This window comes from Trichechus manatus, unplaced genomic scaffold (assembly GCF_000243295.1).
Source record: "Trichechus manatus latirostris isolate Lorelei unplaced genomic scaffold, TriManLat1.0 scaffold00024, whole genome shotgun sequence".
NCBI classification, from domain to species: domain Eukaryota; kingdom Metazoa; phylum Chordata; class Mammalia; order Sirenia; family Trichechidae; genus Trichechus; species Trichechus manatus.
In genome coordinates, this window is record NW_004443960.1 from 6166822 (window position 1) to 6189110 (window position 22289).

General features: G+C 44.1%; 1 protein-coding gene across 1 annotated transcript in view; it reads left to right on the forward strand.

Moving 5' to 3' along the window:
- The window catches only part of RBFOX1 (RNA binding fox-1 homolog 1), a 1254735-nt gene that overhangs the window by 196377 nt on the left and 1036069 nt on the right, over positions 1-22289 (forward strand). Inside the window, exon 2 of the mRNA XM_012554607.1 lies at positions 4880-4927. Within this exon, the coding sequence (XP_012410061.1) occupies positions 4880-4927 (48 nt within the window). The remainder of the gene's footprint in view (positions 1-4879; positions 4928-22289) is intronic.

Below are 22289 nucleotides of genomic sequence, written 5' to 3' on the forward strand. Positions count from 1 at the left end.
GGTGGAAGGGTAGTTGATGGTGGAAGGGTAGTTGATGGTGGAAGGGTGGTTGATGGTGGAAGGGTGGTTAATGGTGGAAGGGTGGTTGAAAGTGGAAGGATGGTTGAAGGAGGAAGAGTAGTTGATGGTGGAAGGGTAGTTGATGGTGGAAGGGTGGTAGAAGGTGGAAGGGTGGTTGATGGTGGAAGGGTGGTTGAAGGTGGAAGGATAGTTGATGTTAGAAGGGTAGTTGATGTTAGAAGGGTAGTTGATGGTGAAAGGGTGGTTGATGGTGGAAGAGTGGTTGAAGGTGGAAGGGTAGTTGATGGTGGAAGGGTGGTTGTTAGAGGAAGGGTGTTTGAAAGTGGAAGTATGGTGGATGTTTGATGGTGGAAGGGTAGTTGATGGTAAGCCTGATTTGGGCTTGTCAGAGAAACTTTTAGCTATGTCTCCCTATATCCCCAGAGATGACTTAAGCTGCAGATATTCCCCGTGAAACACACCCTAGGGCCTTGGGAGTATCTGAGTCCAGGAGACCAACGCTTCACTAAGGATATATGACCCTTACTTACCCCCCATGTCAAACACAAGACCTTGCTCTTTTCTTTCCATTGCCCTTTCAGAACTGATAGCCAAATTCATCAATTTAAAGCTTCCAGGGCTGTCTTCTGAAAACATCTGGGCGCATGACCATAACAGTAAGTTCGCCCTGGGATCTCTTGTAAAGAGATTTTTCTTCTCTCCGGTTGAAGGTGGTCTCTTGACCACTCCTTCCTTTTCTTAGTGATAAGCAGCCAAGTATCAAGCAGGAGAGATCAGCACAAGATGCTCCTGGAGGCTCCGTATGAGTTTCCTGTGGCAGCTATAACAAAATACCACAAAGTTTGTTGTTGTTGTTGAGTGGGCCTCCACTCATGGCAACTGCATGCAAAATGGAATGAAACGCTGCCCAGTCCTCCACCATTCCCATCACTGGCTGTGGATTGGACTGTTGTCATCCATAGGGTTTTCATTGGTTGATTTTCAGAAGTAGATTACTAGGCCTTTCTTCCTAGTCTGTTTTAGTCTGGCAGTTCTGCTTATACCTGTTCTGCATTATAGCAACACAGAAACCTCCACTGACAGATGGGTGGTGGCTGTGTATGAGGTGCACTGGCCAGGAATTGAACCCAGATCTCCCTCATGGAAGGGGAGAACTGCACCACTGAACAGCCACTGCCCCAATATAAACTTAGTGTCTTCAAACAACAGAAATGTATTCTTTCACAGTTCCAGAGGCCGGAATTCTGAAATCAAGGTATCAGCAGGGCCACGCTCCCTATGAAGATTGAGGAGAGAACTCTTCTTTGCCTCTTTTTAGCTTCTGGTGGCCCCAGGCATTCCTTGGCTTGTGGCTGCATCACTTCAATCTCTGTCCCTGTCTTTACATGCATTCTCTTCCTCTCTGTCTTCTGTCTCTTATCAAGCATCTGTTGCTGGATTTAGGGCCCACATGGACAATCCAGGATGATCAAATCTCAAAATAATTACATCTGCATAGACTCTTTCCAAATAAGTTCACATTCACAGATTCTGGGGTGAGAACATGGACATATTTTGCTTGGGCTACTAACGAGCCCTGGTGGCACAATAGTTAAACGCTTGGCTGCTAACCAAAAGGTTGGAAGTTCGAACCCACTCAGCAAGTCCATGGCAGAAAGACCTGGCAATCTGCTCCCATAAAGATTACAGCCTAGGAAACCCTACGTGGCAGTTCTACTCTGTCACATGGGGTCGATATGAGTTGGAATCAACTCAATGACACCCAGCAACAACAATATTCAACCCGCTGTGGTTTCCTCACTTCTAAGTCCTCTCAGGTTCCCAGGCCCCACTCCCTCAGCAGATACTTCTCTCTACCGGTTCACAGGGGTTTCGCCTGTCAGGTGCTTCTGAACAGTGAATGAAGCTAATACACCCTCAGGAATGATGGCGGTCTTGCATTATGGGCATAAATATCCCTGAACTACAAAAATCATCAGAAACAACCCACACACAAAGTGAACAAGAAAAGAAAACTCTTTCGGGAGACAGCGCAGCTTCTGAAAAGAACAGACACATGAGTGCTTTGATGTCTAACAGCCAGAAGAACTCAGGGGCCTTGGAAGAGAAAACTGTAAAAATAGAGCTGTTTTAAGTTCTAAATTCTCCAGTGAGAACCAGGTTTCACTGACTTTTGGAGGATGTCGTCAATGATCAAAGAAAAAAAAACCCAAAAAACAGTTGCCACTGAGTTGACTATGACTTGTGGCAACCCCATGCGTGTCAGAGTAGAACTGTGCTCTGTGGGGTTTTCCATGGTGGAGTTTTTGGAAGTAGGTCACCAGGACTTTCTTCTGAGGCACCTCTGGGTGGACTTGGACCACCAACCTTTTGGTTAGCAGCCAAGTGTGTTAACCATTTCCACCACCCAGGAACTCTGGTTGTTGATGACAGCTAACATTTTTTGACAATTTAGCATAAGCTACGACGATTTACCATATGCTAAGGCACTTATAGGCATTGGATATGCCTAGTGATTAACGAGAAGTCCTTGGATAGTGCAAATGGTTAAGTGCTGGCTCGACTACTAGCCAAATGGTTGGTGGTTCAGACCCACCCAGAGGTGCCTCAGAAGACAACCCTGGCAATCTGCTTCTGAAAGGTCACAGCATTGAAAACTCTGTGGAGCAGTTCCACTCTGACACACATGGAGTCACCATGAGCTGGAATCGACTCAACAGCAACTAACAACAAATAAGTAACGAGGCAGGTGCTGTTATTTTCCGAATTTTACAGCTGGGGAAACTGAGGCTAAGAGCAGTTGGGCCACTTGTGCGTGGTCCTGCAACTTGTGTGGTAGAGTCCAGTAGTATGGGCCCAAGCATTGTGACTCTGTAGAGTCTGTGGAATCCTATCTGTTGCCAGCAATTGAGGTGTTAGTCAGGGTTTTCCAGCTACATAGAGAAGGATGGTTGGCTTCTGTAGGGAAATTGATTGCTTGGCATTGAGTACACTGCTCCAGATTCGTACTTAACGCTTAAGTAGTTGAGCAGTTTTCCACACAAAGTCATCAAGTGGGGCTGAAGTACTTACTCAACTACTTTGATTCTGAAAAGTTCAGGTTGTAGCCCATCCGGAAAAGGCAGCTCAGCACAGAGTGCTCTGAACAATAATACGTTCCTGCAAAAGTGACATTTTTCCAATTTGAGTCCGACATTGTTCAGAAGCATGTGCAGTCCCTTGGGGCACCTCCTGCCTGGATCTGCAGCGGATGACAAACCAACAATATCATCTAAATAAAAAATCCAGCCTGGGTTCCGCAAATGAATCCTGACAAGTATAAATTGAATAATCTTAGGGAAATGGCAAGAACCCTGATTGTGCCAGATGGCTTTTTTTGTGGCTTATGTGGGTCCTCAGTTGCAGATTAGGAACAAAAACCTGCCTTTGGTTTATTGATGTCGTTAGATAGTTGATTAACACCTGTCACTTCGTCATGGGTGAATCAGAATCGGAAGTGGGTTCTTTCCAATAAACTCAACATATTTCCACTCTGGGAGAAAAAGGAAATGCAACCTTGCTTAGACAGGACAGCATAAACGAGTCTGAGAGCTGGTTTTTTGCACCTTTTTAGATGGCATCTCTTAAGTTTAAAAATAATGTATGACTTTCATCACTCCAAAATCGACTTAATCTCAAATTTTTCTTTGTTTCTTAACACAAGCATTCTGGGGGAGGTCTTCATAAAAGTAAGGGATGTTTTGCTGACTCAATGTCCTAAATCAGTCAATGACTACAAGAATTAAATGAGGGATATAGATGAGAAAAGACAAAGGAAGCCCATGCAAATTATGGCCCCACGTCCAAGTGTTGTGTTTACAGATTGTATTAGTCTCCTGCGGCTGCTGTAACAAACCATCACAAACTGGGTGATGTGAGACAATAGAAAAGTATTCTTTCATAGTTCTGGATGCCCAAAGTCTGAATCCAGGATGTGGGCAGGGTTGGTTTCTTCTGGAGGCTCTGAGGGAGAATCTATCTGTTCCATGCCGTTCTCCTAGTTTCTGGTGGTCGCAGGTGACCTTGGCGTTCCTTGACTTGTAGACACGTCATTCTATTCTCTGCCTCCATCTTCTCATGGCCTTCTTTCCATGTGTCTCCAAATCTCCCCCTCCTATTTAAAAGGACACGACTCACTGGATTCAGGGCCCATCCTAATCCAATATAACTTCCTCTTAGCTGGATTACATATGCAAAGACTGTTTTTCCAAATAAGCTTACATTTGTGGATGGATGGATGGATGGATGGTTGGATGGATGGATGGATGGATGGACGGTTGGATGGATGGGTGGATGGATGGATAGGTAGATGGATAGATGAATAGAAGGATGATAGATAAAGTGTATATTTTGATGGATATATAGATGGATGAATGGATAGATGAGTGAACGAACAGAAGAAAAGATAAACTGTGATGGTATTATATTGAAAGGAGGTAGATTAGACAATCCTAAATATGGAATGAGAGAGACATTGAGTTTGATTAAGGGCAGCCCCTACTGATTGGAGGAAAGGTGTTTGGGGGAGCATACCATTTTATGAGCTGTAGCATCTCTTTGTTGCGGCCTCTGATCCATGGCCTTTGCCTCCACACCACAATCTGCATGCAATACAGCTTACTTATGACACCCATATGTCTCTAATGCAAACACTAGGCATATACCTCTAAAAAGCGCCATAAAAAGTAATGGCTTGAGAAACAACTGTTAGGATGATGAACCCTTTATTATTTTAAAGGGCATTTCAACGACACCGCCGAAGATTCTCCGACCATAAGTCTGACACCTGTACTTTCTCTCTCTCTTGTCCGCCTCTTAGGATATCAAAGCAGACTGCAATACCTGTGTGGAAATAGAAGACAGAAAAGTAAGTCAATTGTTTTCATCTTTTTGGATTCAAACACAACAAGACCTCTGTGATTTAAACCCAAGTGTTTAAGGCATGCCTAGCTGGATGGTTTATAAACGGAATTCACACGCTGATATTAGACACTTAAAATCATACTTAAAAGATTCGTCTTTTTTTTCCCTTGCAATGTGTGTTATTTCTGATAGCTTTGATGAAAACTGCATAATATAATTAAGTATAAAGAAGAACACTCAGTGCTGATTTTTGTTTGGGTCATATCCTTATCTTAAGGCAAACAATTCTCTTATCCTTTAACTTATTTCACATTTTAGTTGAGTATTGTTGTTGAGGATGATGATATGTATACGTATGCACGTGACATGTCGTATATTATAGAACACGTAACATTGGGCTTTCCGGGAAGTGTCTCTATATTTGATACAGTTTGGCTCGAAGGAGAGTCCACTGCAATTGCGATTTCTATCCCATGCTGTGCATGAGTTGGGACTTCCTACTTGAGATGTTTTTGGTGGTGAAGGGAGGTCATTTCCTACACGTTTAGGGATAGTCCTCCGTTATCGTCTTTGTTATACTCGATGTGGCGCCTCTCAGGAAAAGCATCTACTAGACAATATTCTTCAGTCTAACATTTTCACACTCTTTCTTTATTGACAAGAGTTCCAGAAGTTTCCATGGCAAAGCGTATTTGAGCAGATCAAATTTTACTTTTAATGCTTTGGATCCAAAGAGGTCAAATAAGTGAATTGAGGGTACGTATCTCCTGGCTACTTTTGATGTCATTCTGCAATTTTGAAAGCTGTTTCTCTTTGTACCTGCATGTTATTGTCAAATACAGTTATTATTTCAAACAGAGCTTTTTCAGCCCTGATTTTGTGATGGCTCGGGCGCGTCTGCTGATTAATAAGGTGATTGGGGACTTCTCAAAACAAGATTTGCTTTTAAATAAAAGAGAATTTGCCATGCATTATTTTCAAGGAGTGTTAATCCCTTCCTATTGAAAGGAACAATGACATGGTAGCTTAAACTCAGGCAGCAGTGCATCCCCAGCTTAGACAGAGCTGCGTGTTGCTCTCGTTTTAGCCAAGTCATTGCCGTCGATTCGATTCCGACTCATAGCGACCCTACAGTGCTTCCAATTATGTTTCGCTTCACAGCACTGTATTAGCAGACTGGTATACATGCTTGTGTGCTTTGTGCAAGTTGAACACTTGGAGGTGGCGCTTAGTCTCAACACATGTCCACAGTCTTTCCATCTGTCCTCCCTGCTCTGCCCCAGCCACTCTGCTCTCGTCACGGTGCTCAGAAAGCGTGTTCCCAAAACTGCTTCCAAAATCCGGGATGTTTCCACTTCCCTTTGACTGTTTTATTGAATTGACAGGCATGTTTTTTGTCTGGTGACTTTTTTTTTTTTTTTTATTTGCCAGTCATGTTTGAAAGCTGCCAGGGGAACTGATGCTTTTAAAACAACACCAGTTGCATCACCCCCAAGGGAAATGGGCGGCCATGATGAGCTCTGGCAAGGAGAGTCGGCCACACAGACACCCTTCTACCTACACAAAGGCCTTTGGTTCACAGATCATGACGATAGGGACTCGCCATGGCTGTGGTCGCTCTGTGATGGTTATTGGTGGGGAAAAGTCATTCTGTACACGGCTTGAGCTGTTCTCATGAAAGGGAAGATGTCTGTGTGTATGTCTACATCTATAGCTATGCTATATCTATACCATATCTATACTGTATCTGTCTATCTAGCTACATCTATACTATACCTACACTGTATCTACATCTATATTGTATCTATGTCTATGTTATGTCTACTGGGCAGGGTTTTGTTCTTTTGTACATAGGGTTGCTATGAGTCGGAACTAACTCGACGGCACCTAACAACAACGACAACAGCATACTATGTCTGTGTCTATACTATGTCTATACCTATATTTACATTTATACTGTATCTACAGTTATATCTATACTATATCTGGAGCCCTGGTGGCGCAGTGGTTAAGAGCTCGGCTGCTAACCAAAATGTTGGCGGTTTGAATCCACCAGCAACTCCTTGGAAACCCTATAGGGCAATTCTACTCTGTCTTATAGGGTCGCTATGAGTCAGAATCGATTCAACAGCAATGGGTTATACTATACTTCCATCTCTATCTCTATCTACATCTACATCTATACTATATCTCTATCTGTACTATATCTGTATTATATCTGCCTATACTATGTCTATGCCTATGCTATGTTTATGTCTTTACTATGTCAATATCTATACCTATGTTTATAGTATACTTATAGTTATATCTGTATCTACACTATATCTACACCATGGATTTTATCTGTCTATACTATGTCTCTGTGTATACTCTGTCTATATCCGTATGTCTCTATCTACATTTATACTATATCTAAATTATATCTCTAGCTACACTGTATCTATGTCTACATTTATGTCCATATTGTATCTATGCCTGTGTCTATATCTACAGCTATACTATGTCTATGTCTATGTATCTATATCCGTATCCACATCTAGCTACACGGATTTCTGTGCTTTGTCCTACATTGCTGGGTTGAGTGGGAATACTTCAAATGAAGCCCCATTCCTGAAGAGTTCTGATTGTTTGCAAACTTGGCATCACGTGACTGATACGTGAATTAACCATGCATTTGCCTGCAATTAATGGGTGTTGATTCCTAGAAGTGTGGCAGTCAAAATATCTATTTCAAATTCTCTCTGTCTTATACTTTAAGGACTTTTTATTCCCCCTGTTAAACAGGGTAGCATGTCTCCCTGTCTAAATTCTTCCTTTGAATTCTCAGCAATGGGGTGATTCTTACGTTTGGGCTGGAGTTCCTCGGGATTTCCTAACATGGTTGGATGTGGGTGAGCTCCGTATATTGGGCTCTGCGTCTCAACGGAAAAGTCAAAGTGAAGGACCCTAATGACCGCAGAGGGGCCGCGCCCCCACCCCCAGCAGAAGGGCGCCAACGTCCCCATTCTGTGTGTGCGGCGATAGGGCGTGAGGCCACATGGGGAGATGGCAGGCGCCGTGCAGCAATCGTCATCCAGTTCTGAGAATGCACTCCGGTGCTTCTGTCTCCCTGATGTGTCATTGTGAAATTTCACCAATCAAGTGACAGTCACCTCTGCGTTCCTTGTGTGTGTGTGTGTGTGTGTGTGTGTGTGTGTGTGTGTGTGGCCCTCCCCATTGACTCCAAATGCTTCTGGCAACATCAGTAATTTGATAAAGTGGAACTGAAGTGACGAGAGATGACAGAGGTGCCAAAGTAATAAGTCAGCCTACCTCAGAAATGGCAGCCCCTTGGCCCGTGTGGGTTTATACGACTGCTGAGCGCTCTGAGGGGAACCAGCAGCGCCTTCTTTAAAGCCCAGTTTCCTTTAGTTAAGAAAGCTTAACACAACCTCCGTAGGTAGAGAGCTTGACAATAATAATGTTCATTTTCCTTTTTTTTTTCATTTTCCTTTCACTTTCTTTCTTCCTTCCCTTGCTCTTGTATGCTTCTCCTTCATAAACATCGTATGTAAGGAGCCCTGGTTAGCAGCTCTTGGCTGCTAACCCAAAGGTTGATGGTTCAGACCCACCAGTGGTTCCATAGGAGAAGGAGCAGGTGATCTGCTCCCATAAAGAGTACAGCCTTGGAAACCCTGTGGCTGGTTCTGCTCTGTCACATGGGTTTGCCATGAGTTGGAACCAAGTTGGGGGCACCCAACAACAATAACCATAACATGGATATATTTAGGAGGCCCTGGCACAAAGAGTTAACTGCTGCTACCCGAACATTTGGTAGTTTGAGTCCACCCAGAGGTGCCTCAGAACAAAGGCCTGGTAATCTACTTCCCCAGAATCAGCCACTGAAAACCCTATGGAGCAAAGTTCTACTCTGACACCCATGGGGTCACCATGAGTCAGAGTCGACTCAATGGCAACTTTTTTAATGGATATAATTATGTACTTATATCTCTACCTTTACCTGCATATTATTGAGTATCTTCTTGATAGAAGAATTTTAGAAAACACAAGAGTTTGAGTTTTCTGTAAGGTCTAATAGGACTTCCTACTGCCCTACCTATCTTCAGTTCCATGCCGCATCCCATTCTCGTCCATTCTGTGAGACCGTTTCCCTTGAACGGCGTTGTTTTCCACTGAACCCTACATCAGGTATAATGATGGCAGATAATCTGTGAATGTCAAGAGGTGAGGAGACTTCTCATCTTAATGAAGAGCCATAAACATGCCTTTATAGGTCTGCACACCATCTGGACTTAGTCTGGGATTGTTGACAGAATGAAAGGATTCTTTTCTGTCCCTGTTCTCTAATTTCCTGTATCCTAGAGGTCTATTTTCCATGTGGCTGACATTTGGAGACCCTTGCCTGTTGGTTTATGGGGAAGTCCATGGTGTGTATTGGAATGTGGTTTTGTTTTATGTACCTTTTTTTGCTTCCAGGTCCACCAATTAGCAGAGCCCTGTGAGGACACCTAAGGTCCCTGGGTGGTGCAAATTGTTTGCACTGACTGCTAACCTAAAGGTTGCCAGTTTGAACCCGCTCAGTGGCGCCATAGAAGAAAGACCTGGTGAACTGCTTCCATTAAGATTGCAGCCAAGAAAACCCTGTAGAGCAGTTCTACTCTGTCACATGGGGAGGCATGAGCTGTGTCTTGGTTCTCTAGTGCTGCTATGACAGAAATGACACGAGTGGATGGCTTTAACAAACAGAAATTAATTTCTCACAGTTTAGGAGGCTAGAAGTCTGAATTCAGGGTGCCGGTTCTAGGGGAAGCCTTTCTCTCTCTGTCAGCTCTGGGGGAAGGTCTTTGTTTTTTCTCAGCTTCTGTTCGTTGGCTCTTTGGTGATCTTCGTGTGGCATGGCATCTCTCTCTCCCCATCTCTGCTTCCTTGCTTAATCTGCTCGTTCCATAGCTCAAAAGATACTGATCTAAGACATATCATACACTAATACTGCCTCATTAATATAACAAGGAAAAGCCACTCCCAAATGGAACTGTCACCACAGGTATAGGGGTTAGGATTTATAACAAGTATTTCGGGGGGACAAAATTCAATCCATAACACGTTGTAATCGACTCGACGGCAACGGGTTTGGTTTTCCGGTGAAGCGTGCCCACAGACACATGGCTTCCTGGCCATTTCTCAAAAATCTCCTGAAGGCTATCTCAGAGAGATGAAGGGCGGGTGGAATTTTTCACCCTTACATGCGAAGCAAGAGCCCAGATTGCTTCCTTCTGCAGGCGAATGACATAAAGTTAATGCCGATTTAGCCAAAGTGACGGGAACCCACCCATCCCTCGGAGCGCCCGTGCGGACTCCCAAAGCTACACATGCATTTGACATTTACAGTACGAACATTTCTGGTGGGGAGCGAGGCATTTAAATTCATTTTTATTTGTAGCGTAAGATCCATCTGAGTTGCAGTACTCCGTATGAAGCTTTGAGATCCAGGTGACGAGAGGGAAGGCTGATGGATCCGCCGGTGGGGACGTCAGTCAGGAGGAGATGGTGCCCATTTGTCGGAGGCTGTGAATGCAGACAGGGTTTCCTCCTCTTGCTTGCTGCTCTGCCTGGTGCGGCTAACCACGTCCACTCCTGCTATGAGATTGCACAGAAGGACTTTGGGTGGTTTTCAAAGTTATGGTGACTTTTAGATTGGGTCTGATTGAAGATGTGATAGTGATTGGGAGCTAGGGGTTATCCTGGAGCAGTTAATGCGGAGAGTTCTGGACTTAACTTTGTACGACATTTACTCCGGGCTGGGCACTGCAAGTACCTTTGAATACTTACAACAGTGATGTGTGGTTGTCGTTTTGTGGTTGTGGTTGGTTGCCATTGAGTTGGCTTGGACTCCTGGCAATCCCAAGCGCAACAGAACGAAACATTGCCTGGTCCTGCACCGTCTTCACGATCGTTGGTACGCTCGAGTCCATCATGGAGTGCCTTCCAACCTAGGGGTGAAGCCATGTATAAGAGAACGACATGTAGCCCAGTCCTGTGCCATCTTCACAATCATTGATGTTGCAGTCACTGTGTATTTTGGGTGCCATCCAACCTAAGGGGCTCATTTGGCAGTACTATATTGAACAGTATTCCATTGTGATCCATAAGGTTTTCATTGGCTAAGTTTAGGAAGTAGATGGCCAGGTGTTTCTTCCTAGTCTGTCTTAGTTTTGAAGCTCCTCCGAAACCTGTCCACTGTGGGTGGCCCTGCTGGTGTTTGAAAGACTGGTGGCAGAGCTTCCAGCTGTACAGCAACACACAAACCACCACGGTACGACACACTGACAGGCGGGATACGAGGCGTATGGTAAGTACCGTCATCCCCACTTTACAAGTGAAAACACAGAAGCTCCAGGAGGTTAAGGACTTGCCCAAGATCATTCAAGTTGCATAATGAGGGAGGATTTGGACTCAGAAATTATTACTGCAGAGGCTGGACTCTTAGCTCTAATGATATATTGTCTTACATGAAAACTGAGAATTAACTTTGTAGTATATGAGAATTGCCCTTTCCGACTGATGAATATGCCTAGAAAGGCGTCTTCATTCATTGCCAAGTAAGTCATGTAGGGAGGTGGAGAGGAAGGTTTGCATGAGCGAAAGAATGAATAAAGACCTGGTGTCTCAGACTGCTGGGTCATGGGCGGCGCCTTTCTGGAATAGGGCAGTGGCTGCTCAGCTTACATATCTGTGCACAGCTTGCTGCCTTGAGGAGTCACAGAGCTGGCCAACACAGACAGCAAATGAACCCCCTGGATTTCAGGGGCTGAGATGGCAGCAAGGTTGAGAATGAGCACAAAGCCCTCACCATGGTGGGTTCCTTTTGCCCAGCTTCTTGCTGTGCAGATGAGAGAGGCTGAGTCCTCTGGGCTGCAGAACAAAGGCAAAGGGGAAGGCTGACTCCTTCCTCGGAGGGCCGCTGCCCAGAGTGGGAAGCATTCATGAACGAGTTTCTCATTAAACACAAAAATGAGATATTCCAGGCCAACAAAGGCAAAGACTCCAGTGAGCACCACTTGGTGAGACTTACAGAACTCGTCTGGGCACTGGAATTATTTTCTCTTCCAAATGCCTTGTGTTTCAGACTGATTATGTGTCTGCATGGAAAGGGAAGAAGCTCCAGGATTCCCCAAAGCTGGAGCAATGAGCATTATATTAGTCTGAGGGAAGCTTCTGCGAAGAATGACACTTGAGATGCAGGCTTAAAGAGGAAGCGGGTGAAGCACTCTGGGCAGAGCACAGAGCCCTGTGGAGATCCGGAGGCGGAGGCTCGGTCTGACGCTGGAACTGGATGGAGGGCAGTGTTGCTCTCTGAAGGCAGTGCGCAGAGTGGCTCGAGAAGATGGTAGAAAGGAGGCAAGGGCTTCGCCATCTGTATTAGCTTGCTAGAGCTATTGTAGCAAACTGCCAAAAACTGAGTGACGTAGAACAATTGTCATTTATTTTCTCATGGTTCTGGAGGCTGGGAGTCTGATTTCAGGGGGTCAGCTGGGTCATGCTCTCTCCAAAGGTTCTAGGGGAACATCCTTCCTTGTTTCAGTAAGATGAGCCCCAGCTGAAAGACTTTAACGTGCTAAATGAAGAAAGACGAATGGTTTCTCAAAAGAAACCCCAAGTGATTTTTCCAGAAGGGCAAATGAATCATGATCACCACCATCACTGCAGCAACACGGGACTCAGCACATACTATATGCTAGACACTGTTTTTCGCATTGTATGTGCCTTCTGTTACGGAATCCCAAAGAAGATCCTTAAAGACAAATACAATACTTAGCCCCACTTTACAGATGAGGAAACCGAGGGAAGGGGGCTTGCCCAACAAGCCTGAGATCCCCCAGGGAGTAAGTGTGGAGATGAGATTCAAACCCGGCAGTCTGAGGGTTACTCTTTTTTCTTTTTTAATGACTTATTTTTTGTTGTTGAAAATATACACAGCAAAACATACACCAGTTCAACTGTTTCTACGTGTACAATTCAGTGATATCGATAACGTTCTTCGAGTTGTGCAAACATTCTTGCCCTCCTCTTCCCAGCTGTTCCTCCCGCACTGACATAAACTCACTGCCCCCTAAGCTTCCTATCTTTTGGGTTGCTGCTGTCACTTGATCCCATATAGTTCGTTCTTTAAAAGAACACAGTGCTCCAGACAGACATTCTTCACTAATTAAGCTAAACTGTTAGTAACCATTAAGCTATACCACCTGTTTCAAGGATGCCACACAGGAAAACGCCAAGTGTCCCTTGTGTGAGCAGCGTGCACAGTGCCCGACACACAGGTCCACGGTAGCTCTGCTTCTGAGAATTACCGCAACAATGCCCTCGGGAGTACAGAAATAGCCTGGGATATGCTACATGGCATCCTACAACGCATTTCTGCATTTTATTTCCTCGTAATTACTCATGCAAAGGCATTATCTCGGGGTCCTCAGTGGGCCTGCTCTTCACAAGGATCGAAACGCTGATGGTTCCAGCTCCTGCTTCACATCCCAGCGTGACCAAGAGCTATTTTGGTAGACAAGCGCGTCTGACTGCAAGATGGGTCTCTGTGCCTGTCTTTTGTGTCCCGTCTGCAGGTTGACTGACGCTCTCTCTTTTACTAAACTTTGAAAATGAAATGTGGGTACTACTCTCCTCTTTCATTTCTTTGAGGGAAATTGTAGGGTGGTGGTGCGGTGGGAGAGGAGGAAGCCATGTAAAAAACTGGAAGAGCTTCTAGAATGGATATGGTGTCAAGTTAAATTAGCCTCTGATGGGCAGGAGACCCGAGTGACAGATGACGAGGGGATGCGGGGCCGCTCAGCAGTACCCTGGGTGCAGATGGAACACAGAGAGTGCCGGGAAAAGCTATTGAGGTAGATCAGGCCATTTGTCTGATACGCCCTCCCGTCGGCCTTGAAGTTGGCTTTGGGAAGCTAGTCTAAAGAATCACAGGTACGGCAGAGCGGCTAAGTGCTTTGTCTTGGCATTCTCAAAGGCCTGGCTTGAAACTCAGCTTGGCTACTTCCTGGTGATTTAACCTCACAGATCCTCAAGTTCCTCATGTGAAATGGAGAAGAGAAGGATATATAATTCCTGGGGCCCCTTTGGGACTCGATGGGGTAATTATGTAGACACAGGGTACGCCTTCAATAAATGCAAGCTGCCTCATTATTACACTCTTCTGTATTTGCCTTTCTCTTAAAAATAACATAAAAAACAAGTTGCCATCAAGCTGACTCTGACTCACGGCAACCCTGTGTCTGTCAGAGTAGAACTGTACTCCATAGGGCTTTCGACAGCTGATTTTTTGGAAGTAGTTCACCAGGCCTTTCTTCCAAGGCACCTCTGGGTGGACTTGAACCGCCAACCTTTCAGTTAGCAGCCGAGTGTGTTAACTATTTGCACCACCCAGGGCCTCCTGCTTTTCTCCTATTCTTCCTTAATTCTTGTCTGGGTTTTTTTAGGTCCCTGGTTGGATAAGAGAAGGTACGTGTAGAACCACAACCTCATTTAACGAATGGAAAACAGGCAACCAGAGAGGGGAGATGATCTGATCAACGTCACACCACAGTTAAATAAATTGCAAAGCTAAGACTGGATACCAAGTCTGCAATCACCAGGCTAGGGTTTTGGGTGCCCTGCTGGTCCCTGTCAGCTTGGATGAAGGTGCCTGGAGAGGGTCGGAAAACCTGGCTCAAGGTGTAGACCAGTGATTGGAAACAGATTTACTCTCTGGTGTCAACTCAGATTGATAGATCAACACAGAATGCTGTGTAGGCAGGGAGTCTGAGGTTGTGGCATCTGGGTTCTCTCTACCAGGAAGAGTGTGTGAAGAATCACTGATGTCCGACAAGAGTGAAGAGGTGCGGGGTTACCACACATCTGCCAGGTATCGGTTGTTCCCTGTGCGGGATCTGGCGGTTGATGAGTGAAACAAACCCCAAATGATCTGTGTTTAAGCCCAAAAGACGAAGAGCAGACAGACACTTTGTGTTTCTCTTACATTCACTGACGGGTCTTCACTTTTGAGGAAGTCTGTTTCTCCTGTTGTTATGAGTTTGCAGTGTATCAAAGCGCTGGCATTGTGTCGGATCCTACGTGGCTTAAAAACAGTCTAACCAACTGTTGTTGGTGTTAGTTACCATCCAGTCCTCTCCAGCTCATGGTAACCCCACATACAACAGAGTGAAACATTGCCTGGCCATGCTCCATCACTATGATAGTTTCTAGGCTCTGATCCACTGTTGTGGCTATTTTATAAGTGCCATTGAAGCTAGGGGGCTCATCTTCCAGTAACGTATCAGACAATATTCTGTTGTGATCCGTAGGGTTTTTATTGGCTAATTTTCAGAAGTAGATCACCAGGCCTTTCTTCCTGGTCTTAGTCGGAAATCTCTGCTGAAACCTATCTATCATGAGAACCGTACATTACACACACTTTCCTAGGCCCTTGAGAAGCCGATTGTATTTGTTAATTATATTGTGTTGATAAAATACCTGACTCTAGCCTCACCTACGTAAGTGTAAGTTTCTGACACAGTAATTTAAAAAGTATGATTTATCTATACCGGTATTTGTCATCTCTGTGCAATTATGTATTAATTGAGGCTGACATGCTTATATTTTAATACCATTAATTAAGCAATTTTTTTTCATTCCTCATTCATTTTACTTAAAAGAAGCAAGTCTAATTTGTGTAATCTTTAGTGATACTTGTTTCTTGAAACTCTGAATTCAAGTGCGTTTAGGGAACAATTAAGGGTTAAGCTCATTTTCAGGATGGTCTGTCATCTCTCCTTCTAAGAAAAAGGGCCAGTGGCTTTCTGTGACGAGTGGAGTGAGTGTTAATTCCTTCTTCTTTCTCTGCAGTCGCTGTGTTTTATTATCCCAGCGCCTGAGAGGTGATCGGGTGGCTTCACGCTTTAGATAGAAAGCATGCCCTGTCCAAATGTGATTTATGTGGTCCCGGCAGTTTTGCACAGTTCAGCTGGAATTTTCTTCATGTTGATCAAGGTCAGAAGACCTACGGATTGTGCCATCCATCTCAGCAGCTCGAGTGCTGAGACAATTTTTGATAAACCTTGATGCAATAGCAACAGAGTCTGAAGTCCGAGGCTTGGGGTGCTAGAAACACACACATACACATCTACATGCACATACACACCAACTCATGTGTGCACACACATAAATACATACACACCACACTCAATGCACACACAAACACACATGTGCCCACACACATCATACACCACACACACATACACACAAACCCACAGAATACACAGGCACGCAACATACATGTACACATATACATACACACACATACACACCAGACACACACACAATGCACATACACAAACATACATGTACGCACACATACACACCACGCACACAAATGCAAACACACAATGCACTCGCACACAAAGACACACATGCACACACCCATAGACACGCATATATGCCAAATACACAACGTACTTGTACACAGACTCAGACATGCACATACACACAGGCAAACACTCACATGCCCGCGCATATGCACATATACGTACACACATCCATACCAAACACACACACGCACAAACTCACAGCGCCCTTGCACACACACACATACACGCCTGTGCACTTTTTATATTGCGTGGGCTTATTTTGCCTGTCTTAGGTTAGAAATTTTTTGCAACGTGTCATTGAAAATATACACATACAGTGGCATATTACTCAGCCGAAAGAAAGAAATGAAGTACTAGCGCGTGAACCTTGAGACAATTATGCTAAGTGAAAAAAGCCAGACACAAAAAGTCACATATTGTGTGATTCCTTTTATATGAAGTATCCAGAGTAAGCAAACTCAAAGAGACAGAGAAGAGATTAGCAGGTGCGAGGGGGTGAGGAGAAGAAGGAACGGGGCAGGGGGAGGCTATCACTTAATGGGTACGGGGTGTTTTCCTGGGGAGATAAAAACGTTTTGAAACTGGAAAGAGGTGGTGGTTGTACGACACTTGAATGCACCAAACGCCACTGAATTGTGTACTTTAAAATGGGTAATTGTACGTCATGTGAATTTCACCTCAATAAAAAAAAGACATTACCTTTCAATGTGGCCATTGTAAACTAAGAGCTATTCTAATCTGTAAAGCTGCCTGAGGTTTTTCATTAGTATTATTTGAACCAGAAGGTTTTCTGGGTGGGTTAGAGGACACACCGTTAGAACAGAAAAGGTTTTAAGTTCAAGAAGTTCAGATCTCGGGCACAGGAGCATAAGTAGGGAAGACAAGGCCTGTCTTAAGACAGATGAGCAGGATCTGGCCCAGCCACTGGTGCTGGCAGCTCTTCTCAGCTATCATATCCAGTTAAATAACTGGTATCCATGGTAGTCCCTGCATGGCGCAAACAGTAAATGCACTCGGTTGCTAACCAAAAGATGGGTGGTTTGAGTCCACTCTGAGGTGCCTCGGAAGAAAGACCTGGCGATCACTTCTAAAACATCAGCCACTGAAAACCTTATGGAGTGCAGTTCTACTCTGACACACATGGAGTCGACTTGATGCAGCTGGTAGCTGATACCCATGGTAGATAGAAAATCAAGTCAAAGGAGTAACTGAAAAATTTTAAGCCCACCTCTATACCTCTCAAAATAGCCCCCTAACTTGCTGTAAGGATTTTTTTTTTTAATTTACGTATTCAGATGGAGTTTTTCTGTTGATGCAATTCGTTACATTGTGACTTGACAAATATTAATTGTGCATCTATGATGGGATGTTATTGTTGTTGTTGGGTGCCATCAAGCTGATTTTGACCCATGGTGACCCCATATGACAGAGTAGAACCGCCCCATAGGGCTTTCTTGGCTATAACTGTTACGGAAACAGATGGCCGTGTCTTTCTCACGTGGCGCTTCTGGGTGGTTCAAACCACCAACCTTTCAGATAGCGGCTGAGCACCTAACTGTTGAGCCACCAGGGCTCCTTTATGATTGGTTAGTTATGCAGGCAAGTATAAGAGTAGTCCCTAAGGATTTACCAGAACATCCACACAAAGGAAAACGTAAGTAGAATCCAATATACAAGTAAACAACTTTCCTTGCTAATTGTACGAACATACAAGTTAAAGCCACCATGAGATCCTAATTTCTATCTGCTGAATTAGCCACACTGGAATAAAATAATAATATCCCCCCTTCCCATTCTGGCAAGGTTGCATTGAAACTGGCTCACTCATTCTTTACTGTTTGTGCTGTGATTTGGATGAACTGGCTTAAAAACCCGAGTACCCATACCTGGGAACACCATGCAGATAAGTATACCTTTTTACCCCTATGAATGATTCCAGTTCAGTGGAAACAAAAGGCCGCCTGAGCAGAGACACTGTCGCTCTTTTACTTGCAGTGTCAAAAGATTAGCAGCAAACTGATGTCCAGTCTCAGGAGAATGGCTTATTATGCTGAGTACAGAACGTGCTGGAGTATGGTGCAGCCATTAAGAGTGTTTAGTATGCATGTGCCAGAGAACCGTTGAACATATTGAATAAAAACACATCTCACAAGATAGCAGGTGCTTCTGCTTATGGTCATGTATAAAATAACATACACAAAGAAATGTTTGTTTTTTTCATATTGAAACATAGTTTTGTTAATTTATGATTTACGATGGCAAGACTTTGTCTTGACTATTTTGGACACTTATGAGCAGGGACCAATCGCTGGAGAAGGACATCATGCTTGGAAAAGTAGAGGATCAGTGAAAAAGAAGGAGACCCTCAATGAGATGGATTGACACAGGGGCTGCAACAATGGGCTCAAACATTCCAAAGATTGTGAGGATGGCGCGGGACAGGGCAATGTTTCGTTCTGTTGTACACAGGGTCACTATGAGTTGGAGCTGACTTGACAGAACCTAACAACAATGACAACAACAAATTATTTAAGAATTAGAAAGTAAGGCATCATGGCAGGTTTTAGGAAAGTCACTGGAAAATACAAGTTGTGTGGGATAGAGCTTAAGACTAAATTCGGGCAAATTCCTTACCCTTTCTGCATCTCAGATTCCTCTTCCGTAAAGAGATAATAATATTACCATCTACCCGTTAAGGTTGTTGTGAATCTTATGCACGATGTATCTAAATTAACAGTACACTTGCTGCCACATAATAGTCAGTCAGTGCATGGTTGTTGGTAGTATTAATAGTAATGAAAACCAGAGCAGTAGACATCCTGATAAGCAATTGATGCTCCTGTTGAGAATTAGAATTTCACAGATGAAAAGGACATCCAAGGAAGACAGCTAGGTCTATAATAAAGATATCCAGTGGAATATTACCAAGGTGCCAAGCGTATGTATGGCATGGGTCACTCCCCCCACTGCCCAGACAGCCCGAGAGATAAGTCCTTGAAAAGCAGGAGTAGAGTTCACAAGATTGTTATCAGAGATGTGACTGAATCAGTTGGGCATGTGTTGATCCTGGATGCTGATCAGGCAGGTTAAAGTATTCCAGACAAACATGGCTTCATGTTTGCTGAAAATGAGACCTGTCAGGATTTGCAGAAACTTGGTCAGCAACTTGGAAAATGATGGATGGGAAGAAAATGAAGGGGAGCAGCCTGCGGCAGCCCAAGACCCAACCCTCCCAACTGTTACCTTTCAAGTCATCGGGTTGAAGTTTATCTACCAAATAGCAGTCTCCAGACTTATTCTTAGTCACGAAATGAAAGCAACTCCTCATGTTCTGGAAATAGAACTGTCTGTGAAACAGGATCGCCTTCGGCCCTTAATTTTGGAGCAGGTATATGTTTATGCTGTGGACGGCCAGAAGAACGGACAAACCTGTCCTAGAAGAAATAGAACCTGAATGCCCCTTGGAAGACTTAGTGAGACTTCAGCTCACTTATATTTGGACACATCATCAGGAAAGACCAATCGCTGGCTAAGGACCTCATGGTGGGTAAAGTAGAGGGTCAGCAAAAACGAGGGAAACCCTCCATGAGATGGACTGACACAATAGCCACAATAATGGACCCAAATATACCAGTGATCGCGAAGATGGTGCAGGACGGGCAAACGTTTAGTTCTCTTGTGGATAAGGTCACCAGAGGGTTGGCACTAACTCGACGGCAAGTAAAAACATACATTTTTTTAATCAGAAGTCCATTTTGATAAAATTATCAAAGACATACTTCAAAGATCAGCTTTATGTTGAACCTCTTTGTTTCTGAACTTATCTAGGTAGTTGTTAAGAGTTCATACAAACAAAACTGCATGTGATTAAAATTAAAATTTTTTTTTTTTTACTTCTCACATTTAAAGTTGTCTTTAAAACTAGTAGTATTACCAAGCAGATATGATGATCTTATGGACTGAATTGTGTCCCCCCAAAACATATGGTGCAATCCTAACCCCTGTACCTGTGAATGTTACCTTGTTTGGAAAGAAGAATTTTTCTTTTGTTTTATTAGTGAGGTCCTAACCCTAATCGCTCTGAGAAGTGTCTCATAAAAAGGGGAAACAGACACACAGAGAGGCACAAGCAGGGAGGAGACCACGTGGGGGAACCAGGGCTTTGAACCAGTTCAAACCCCTCCTGGGAATTTGCATTTCTAACAAGTTCCCAGGGAATGCTAATGCTTCTGGTTGGGGACCAATTCTGAGAACCACTGGTTGAGAAGTGGTTCTCAAGATTTATTATACGTAAGAATCACCTGGATATCTTGTTAAACTGTAGATTCTGATTCAGTATGTCTAGGGTGAAATCATTAGCATCGTCTGGGAACTTGTTAGAAACACAAACTATCAGCAGGGGTCCAAACCAGAAGAAACCAGTTTGAAACCTTAGAGGGAATCCTTTACAAGCCAAGGAACACCAAGGATGGCCTAGGTCTCCCGACAAGGAAGGACCCAGTCCTAGAGCCAATGCCCTGATTTAGGCTTCTAGCCTCCAAGAAACTATGAGACAATAAATGTTTGTTCTTTAAAGCCACCCACTTATGGTATTCTTTGTTACAGCAGCACTAGGTAGCTAAGACAGTTGAGATCTCTCAGATATTAATATCAAACAATTGATTTAAAATTGAACGGTCATACATTTTTCACAGTGCACCCAATTTAAGGCATTGGGGTTACTTGGCATTGGTGAAGCGATCCGACAGTTATTGATCTCATTCAGTGTATGCATTGCTGAAGCAATTCGTGCTGCCATGCGTGTGGAATGCTGTCATTGGCTAGACCTGAGTCCCACGCGTAGCCCTGGAACTTGGTAGAAGTGTCAGCCCCATATGGACTCCAAGAGAAATGGGAGACAAGCACTCTCCAAAAGGAGAACTGAGCTGGAGCTGTTCCCAGAAGTGGGTGAAAAGATGCTGCGTAGGGAAAACACACAAGGACACATACACATACAGATACACAGGTCCTTCTCTACATCACCTGGGATCCGATTATAGAGGGCCGCAAATGACAGGCTAAGAGGTTTCTTAACATTAGTAGCTGGCAGGCTTGAGAACGGTGGACTAAGAGGTGAGAATTACATTTACTGGTGGTTTCTGAGGAAGGCCTAACATGATCGGTAAAGTTTGGGGAGAAGCTACATAGGAACAGAAAGGTCAACAAACACCATTACACTGTCCTACCAATTCTGGGGACCGTTTCTGTGCTACAGCTGTGGCACCTACCCCAGGTGGGTCCCACCTGGAGGTAAACTGTCAATAACAATGAAGTTGTAAGGAGGCTGTCATTGCAACCCAGAGAGCAAGTGAGAGCCTGAGCTGGGCTGATGCTCTTAGAGATGAAAAGGAGTGAACCCTTTCCAGATGCTAACTCGTTTTGCTACACAGAACCAGAGGACGAAAAGACTTCTAAAAGCATAACTACTTTTATGTAGTGAATACTTTCTGTGTTCAAGGCCCTTTACTAACTGCTTTACAAGCATGATCTCATTTAATCTTTACATCTACCTAAAAAGGTAGATAGACACGTTTTTCAAGTGATGAACTGGAATCCCAGAATATTAAGTCAATGTCCCAAAGTCACACAGTGGGTAGGTGGCAGGATTATGATTACAGTTGAGGTTTGCCTGACCCCAGAGACCATGACTATTTCAGCTACTCCCAGCTGCCACAAAACTAGGAAAGATCAACACACTTGACATCAATTAAGTTGTAACCCTCGATTGGCACACCCATGTCAATGCACACATATAAAGACATAGATACATGTGACATGTTTTGGGGGGACTACAAGTATTTATTTCATAACCATAAGTTCAAAACGGTCTTACTGCCCCCAAAGACTACCTACATCAAAAGATCCCAAAAGGAAAGTTTTTAAATTAAGAGCTCCATATCCAAAATATCAGTGAGC